Below are 7,422 nucleotides of genomic sequence, written 5' to 3' on the forward strand. Positions count from 1 at the left end.
GCCGAGTACCAAAACAAACTTGTAGCCAATCAGCAGTAAGGGGCGTGTCTACTCATGATGCAGAGGAGAGAGCGCTCAGTGCACAGGACGGACATTAGCCGAGCCGAGCAACGACAGAAAGATAGAGATGGCGCATAAAAACAAAAGAGGAAAACGTCTGCGGGACAAAATAAGGCTTACGATAAGGCAAGAAGTAGGAACTGTGTAAATATCGGATCAGCTTTCCAGTGCTGGAGAGAATTCAACGAGCGGGAAGGCCTGCGATCGGATGCCGAGGTTGCTTTGTTTCTTCTCGATAGGTGAGTAACATTGGTTTTGCTTTCACTTATTGATGACATCATCATACCCTCGGCCAACTGGCACAGCAGATTCAACCTGGATTGCGTATGTATGTGTGGGGTGGAGCTATCAAAATAGGGTCGAGACCCTTTTGGGGTAAGGGCGTGTTTGTTTTGGTGATTTGAAATATCAACATTGGCTACCAGAAATCACTTACCCCACCTTTAATGTCCTAATATGTAGTGCTCTAGGACACACCACATTAAACTGAAACCAATATACTGAATCCTTTTACCTGTAGCTGATTTTACCATTTGGTCTAATTAAGTCTAGTTCGTCTTCAAGGATGATTATGACGTTAATAACGCATACTGGTTTAAGTTAAAGACTATGTGCTGTAGTGACTGACGAGACTTCTCTTCACAAGATCAAATGACCATTATATTTTACTTGGAAATGCACTTCAGTGGCTGTTTTAAATAAAAGGTGAATGTGATTTTACTTGTTAGCTCAATTAGGATAAAAAAAAAAATCTTCATTTTCTGGGGGTAGATTTACAAAACTTTCTTAAGAATTCTTCTCTATTCTCCTTAACTGCCATTTTCTTAACATTTTCTAGAATAAGAAAAACAGTTAGGTATAATTTGTATTTACAAAAATAATTAATGTTCTTATCTTTTTTCTTAAGATAAGGATCAAATTTTTCAGTAATTGCTATTAGGGTTATTCTTATGAACATCTTTATCTTAAGGACTTTCTTAATGTTTAAGAAAGATTTTTGTGAATCCAGGTCCTGATCTACAAATATGGCTTCATCCCTCCTTGAATGTAACTGGGATTTTGTCAGCTGTTTTATTTAGGTACAAAAATGTAGGTTGGGTCATAGCACCTCTCTCCTCAACAAGCCACATGAGTGTGTTAAGTAAAAAAGTAAATGTGGGTATACTGTACCTTTCTATGAGCTTTGCGGTCTGCATACCAGGCCCACATTACAACCACCAGGAAGAGAGCAAAGAAGCAGCTAAGTAAAACCACCACTATATAGTTCTCATTTACTGTGGCAAACAAAGCTGCTGTCTGGGACAAGTCAACTTGGTTGGGCATCACAAAGAAGGAGCTCCCAAAGAATGTTGTGTGGTTGCACAAACAGTGAGTTAGGTTCGGCATTGTATTGGGACCAACCTTTGGATAGACATGATATCATAAACACTATGAAAAGACTGTATATTAAATGTACATAATAAATGAACAACCATTATAGAGTCTTACCATGCAACCCTCTCTACTCCAGGCGTCAAGTGCGGTGTCCCAAAACAGGCACTTGGTTACAAAAACTGAGACTTTAAAGGTCAGTGTTTTACTTGAGGATTGACCAGCTGGTAATACTGCCACCTTCCAGGTCCCCTCAATTCCCCATCTCATTTCAGGGGTGATCAGCCAGCGATAATTGTCTGTTGCAAAAATAATGCATGGGAAAGGTTTATCTCATGACGATTTAGTTTTTATCTCTTACTAACTTTAATAATACATGTGAACTATTCATTTCATCAATTATTTTCCAAACGTTACCTTTGTAGGTTACATTTGTGCTTTGATTCAAATAGGTGGCATTTGCCTCCTCTGGTGGGTGCAAAGTAAAACTGAGAGTTGTATTTTGATTTGGGATTGCTGCAACAACCACAGTCACATTTACGTCTGAGATGTTGAATGTTGAGGTGACAGTGAACCCTGGTTTCCAGGCTATATCCACAACTTCGGGCTCAGAAGCTTCAGGCCGAGGCAGATATATCTGTACAGAGGGAAGCATCATTACCTACTTATTACTTGCAATGCAATTTAATTCAATTGCTTGATTCAATTAAACTTTTTAAAGCACTTATCACAATACATATTGTTTCAAAGCAGCTTTACAGAGACTAGTGTCTTACAAATCTCATAGAGAAAGCCAAATGCTTCTCTGTTCAATGTTCACATACGTAAAATTGATGAAGTGAGCTTAATATAGTTCTTTAACTAATATGTTGCAAAATGAGTTCACCTCAATGTTCTCTGCAAGATTTTTGAATTTGATTAAAGAGTTTCCATTCTGCAAAGAAAAGCTGCAAGTTGTTCCAGTGATGCTTTCGTTGGACTTTAATTCCAATGGATTCTCTTTAAATTGGAAGAGCTGTAATAATAAAGTTTTTTATCATCTTCAAATCATGATCATGTCTGTGAAATGATTGTAAATGGTCTGAAATGACTGCAAATGGTCTCTATATGACAGGGGAGGGGTTAAAAAATAATAAAACTGCTTGAACAGGTCAGACGGAAAAAAAAGAGTAATTTTAGAGGTGGAGCAAGTTGCTTGATTAATTATTATGAAGAAAGACTTTTTTTTTCTCTCTTTTGGAATAATGTGCACTGATGAATCAGTGAACAATAAGACCAGAAATATGTACTATATTAAGAAAGTCAATGAGATTAATTTAACTTTTAGACTGACTACTGTATAAATAAAGATTTACATTCCGAGAAGAAGGATGTAGCTGATCTTATGACTTGGGTTAAAAATTAGTACTTTGATACATCAGTGAATGTCATGTTAGCAAACCTGGACATTGATATTCCCAGTGGGCAGTTGACTTGTCATTGCAGAAAGAGTTGGAAGTTGGCAAGATCCTCCATCCTTTGAGCCAACAGATTTTTCACCCAGGGTGCTTGAATCTTGCCTATGGAGACACAGCTGTACATCAAATATGAACCATTGCGTATGATAACATAGGCCAGCAATCATTCAGCTAATAATGACCTGGTGACATAAATGGTGCCTGTTGGAAGTTCCTTGACAATGTTACCGTTAACAGCTAGAGCCTTCCCATAAATGTTGCCAGCAAGAGTGATGAGTTCCTCAAGCTGTTTGATAAAAAAGATAAAAGAAATATTCACAGACGAAAAGCTATAACAATATAAAGCATTCATCTGTCTAGAGCAGTGGTTCTCAACCCGCGGCCCGTCACGAATTCAAATGCGGCCCACCATGCTGAACACAATTTTTAAAAAATACTTTCAGTTTTACATTTCATTTTAGTTTTTACATGAATTTAAAAATGTACTAAATAAATATAAGCTATAGCCTAATGTTTTTATGTAAAATAATTTTGTTTTTCATATATTATTTTCAGACATGAGCAGTACTCACATAGCCTAATTAACGTTACGCATTTAAAGTAACGACCAAGTGGCCAGCGGCAGACAGTGAGCATATGCTTGATCAATTTAGCCTTCTCAAATCATCACGACTTGACTAAAATAAAATCTATAGATATAAAACAGTTCAAGCATATAACAATGTTTAGACGTTAAACCTAGATAAATGTGCGCTGTATCCAATAGTTTGCGCAGAGAGTGGAAGCTGAAGTGCGCTTTGCAGGACATGGAGACGCCGGCCCTACCTGTGTCTGAACTATGATGTGAAAATTGTCCCGAACCCCAGTCCGAGGGGCGTAAAAAAGTCGGGGCCCGTCGGGCTCGGGCTGAAATGCAGGGCTCTAGCTCTGATCTAGCACACAGAAAACGATTTGACTGAAAATTTATCAGAAGAGCTGAAAGAAAGATAGTGGTCATTACGTAATTCGGAAAAAGAGGCGGCTTTTCTGCATTAGGTAGGCCTATGTTTTTTCTTTCTTTCTTTTTTTTACTTTTTGTACAGCAGTTATTGTTCATTCTAAATTATTTTTTTAATGTAGAGTATGTGTTACATAAATACATGAAATGTAGAACATATAAAAAAGTGCTCGTGGCTCGTCTGCCAGTGGGTGCCCCCTCACGCATAAAAGTGAAACTCCGACTATGATTGTGCTGTTACTCCTTTCGAGCCAAATTTCACAAAATTGGGTGTTATTTATGGGGAGTAGAAGTATTTATTTATTTCAATGAATGTAATCGATTAGATATCATAATATTTAGGCTATAATATTATAAATCAGGTTGGTTTGTATTGCTGACGTAATATGTAAATGATATGCGTGCGGCCAGCGAGACTTGCACTTGGACCATAGTGCGGCCCGGTGGAAAAAAAGGTTGAGAACCACTGGTCTAGAGAGACATAATCAGCCTCAAAATCATTTGATCCAATGATAACTTGACTTACATCATCCATGTTGTCAGGTTCACACTCTTGTGAATACAAAAGTATGGCCGAAGTGCTGTTCATAATTTCATCAAGCTGGTCTCCATTCAATTCACCGCTCTTTAGAAGGTGATCATATATGTTTTGCAGATATTGGACCTATCCAAGTAGAAAGTGAAAGAAAATTATTTACATTGATTCATCAATGTGTTATGATAAAAACAAATGGAATATGTGGTTTAAAGATTTTGAAGCAATGAGTATATTATTATTGGTGTTATGCAGGGATCAACAATAAGGATGGTATGTTGGCCTGGGACCGATGTGAGAGAGTTTCAAGCCAGCTAAATGAACTTTTCTTTGCCCTATTGGGCCAGTGCTGGGTTGTCACTACATTTACTTTTGTTGATTATGTACATGTATTAATGCCTGGCAGACTTGCTGGCTTGCACAAATGAGGATATTGGAAATTAAAAGCTTGGTAAATATTTTTTTATATTTTTAAAATGTTATTTATTTTTAGAAAGAAAGAAAGAAATATTTAATGAAAAATATTTCTATATTATTACTCAAAATCTTACAGGCTAATACAAATCTGATGCTGGAAAAACAGAAAAAAATATACACTTGAGCCTGATTATTAAATACTATATACAATAATGTAATGTATTAATAATTATTGCCTTATTGCCCTTTGATAGTTCTTCTGTTGTTGTCTCCAAATCCTTCAACATTGTTCTGGCATTCTGCAAGATTGACAAGAAGGGTTAATATTATCTCATGAGTTTATGAATCGTTGTTGAGATTGTAATTTACTTTGTATGTCAACTCTTGTAAATATGTTATATGACATTTTTTTATTTAATGATATTATTTATACACAGTGTTTGATTATGGTCCAGTCCCTTATAAAAATATCAAGCAGCTAACTTCTTTACAGTCATAAACCAGTTCATCATGGTATGTAATGAGCCATTTTAAGTAAGTTTACAGATGGTTTTATATATTACTAATTTCTACAATAAAATTGATCCTTTTTGCTTTTACCTTTTTCATACCCTTATCCTAAACTTTTTGTTTTACCTTTCTTTTTCCCCTTTAATTTTTGAGGCCATAAAACAGATCTGGATATGGCCACCTTACTCAAATAAAACATAGGCCCAAATTCTTTTACAATTGCATAACTTCACCAACCATCAAAAACACAGCAGTATTTCCTATATTGTCTGTCAATGACGACAATCTGTCAGTAAGACTTCTGCGGCTCCTTTTGTTTGCTTCCCTTGATGTCAGATGTGTATTTAAATCTGTAACGGCATAACATTACATTCTGTTTATTTCATAGAAAATATGTAGTAAGCAATCTTATTTCTGTGCTGTCCAGTAATTCTGATTCACATCATCAAACAATGTTATTTTATGTTATGTTTGTGTTGAGGAGAGGTGATTTGTTTCTGTACCTCGCGTGCAGAGGGAGCTAAAGCTCATACTGCAGTTGGGTGTGGTCACCAGCTGAAATGGATCTTTCACCATATAGGTGCAAGCAAAGTGATCTTCATTCACATCTTTGCCATAATTTTTAACAGGGTAATATGAGACAGGTTCAAATCCTGTAAACACACCCAAACATATATAAAAAAATCTCTATGAATTATATAGTGTAATTTATTTCATTGCCATATACTCTTAAGGGAAAAATAAAGGTTCTTCAATGGCTCTTTACACCTCCTTATCGGCAAAGACATTTGTATAGGGATCTTGAGTTGTATTACTATACGGTTCTTTGGAGATTAAAGATATTTCATAATAAGTTTTTTAAATAAACACATTGATTTCTGGCTTCTCATACATGCAACAGGCTGCAAAACCCTTATTGGATCTAACTGAACTTTAATTTTTGGGCAAAACAGTGTGTTATGAACAGCATGATACCAACTAAAATATTGCACTAACATCAGTTTGCTCTGGCTAATCAAATTAATTCCTTCATACAAACTCTAGGAAGTCATTGGAATACCAAACTAAGTCACACTTTAGTTTGGGGAATCAGTTCTCACTATTAACTAACTATTAACTACAACTTTTGCCCCAATAAACTCCTAATTTGCTGCTTATTAATATTTAGTAAGGTAGTTATTAAGTTTAGGTATGGGCTAGGATTAATGGTCATGCAGAATAAGTGCTTTATAAGAACTAAATATGAACTAGTAATATGCATGCTAATAAGCAACTACTTAATAGTGAGAGCTGGTCCATAAATTGTCCCTAAAGTGTTACCCAAAATTTAAATCAAAAGTTATAATTAGACAAGATGTAGCTTGTTATATTTAACTTACTAAATCTGTCAGCACTTTCTATTTTAGGCACAGGTTTGACTTTCCTTGTTATATAGTAAGGGCAAAGAAGTACAGAGGATCTACAGGTGGAAAACTGTGAACTTTACTCACCACTGATGGAATTTTTATACATCAACTCCCGGCTGACCCACCACGGTCCAGTTTCTGTGTACTGGGTTTGTAGGAGCTCCTTAATCTCAAAATTCAAGTCCCTCAGAAGATGTCCCCCATGTTTTTCACAGCTCTCTTGGGCTTCAGCCCATTGCATGGATTCCTGGACAAACTCATACGCTATTCCCTCATGAATTTCCAGAATTCTCCTTCCATAATCATATTCCTTGTGTCCACTTTCTTCTGATTCATCCTTACAAGTTGTAAGCGGCATCAAAACAATTGAAATCCAACAACAAACAAGCACTTGCTTTGAGCTAGCCATGACTGATAATAGCTGAAAAGCAACCTTCAGTCTAGGAAAGTCTGTGTGGACTAAAAAACAGTGTGCCTACGTACATCTTAGGCAAATCGGAAATCTCACTTTGTGAAAACAGTGAATGTGAACTAACTTCATTAGGGAAATGGGAGCAGGCACTCAAATACATGCAAAGTCTGCCTTTAAAACAAGACTCTCCAAAAGCCTCCAATACATTGTTATCCATGATCACAGTTTTGTGAAATGAAGATATTTTGTTTACAAGT

At 36.2% G+C, this 7,422-nt stretch overlaps 1 protein-coding gene across 1 annotated transcript in view; it reads right to left on the reverse strand.

Moving 5' to 3' along the window:
- LOC107685873 (polycystic kidney disease protein 1-like 2) overlaps positions 1-7,162 on the reverse strand; it is a 15,030-nt gene extending 7,868 nt beyond the window's left edge. The window contains exons 1-11 of the mRNA XM_016482603.1: positions 6,838-7,162; positions 5,851-6,000; positions 5,585-5,697; positions 5,074-5,136; positions 4,412-4,549; positions 3,071-3,174; positions 2,873-2,990; positions 2,318-2,446; positions 1,849-2,068; positions 1,549-1,730; positions 1,231-1,461 (exon numbers count right to left, since the gene is read on the reverse strand). Of these exons, the coding sequence (XP_016338089.1) occupies positions 1,231-1,461; positions 1,549-1,730; positions 1,849-2,068; positions 2,318-2,446; positions 2,873-2,990; positions 3,071-3,174; positions 4,412-4,549; positions 5,074-5,136; positions 5,585-5,697; positions 5,851-6,000; positions 6,838-7,162 (1,773 nt within the window). The remainder of the gene's footprint in view (positions 1-1,230; positions 1,462-1,548; positions 1,731-1,848; positions 2,069-2,317; positions 2,447-2,872; positions 2,991-3,070; positions 3,175-4,411; positions 4,550-5,073; positions 5,137-5,584; positions 5,698-5,850; positions 6,001-6,837) is intronic.
- Positions 7,163-7,422: the final 260 nt, after the last annotated feature.

Source organism: Sinocyclocheilus anshuiensis, unplaced genomic scaffold (assembly GCF_001515605.1).
Source record: "Sinocyclocheilus anshuiensis isolate Anshui unplaced genomic scaffold, SAMN03320099.WGS_v1.1 scaffold1018, whole genome shotgun sequence".
NCBI lineage: Eukaryota > Metazoa > Chordata > Actinopteri > Cypriniformes > Cyprinidae > Sinocyclocheilus > Sinocyclocheilus anshuiensis.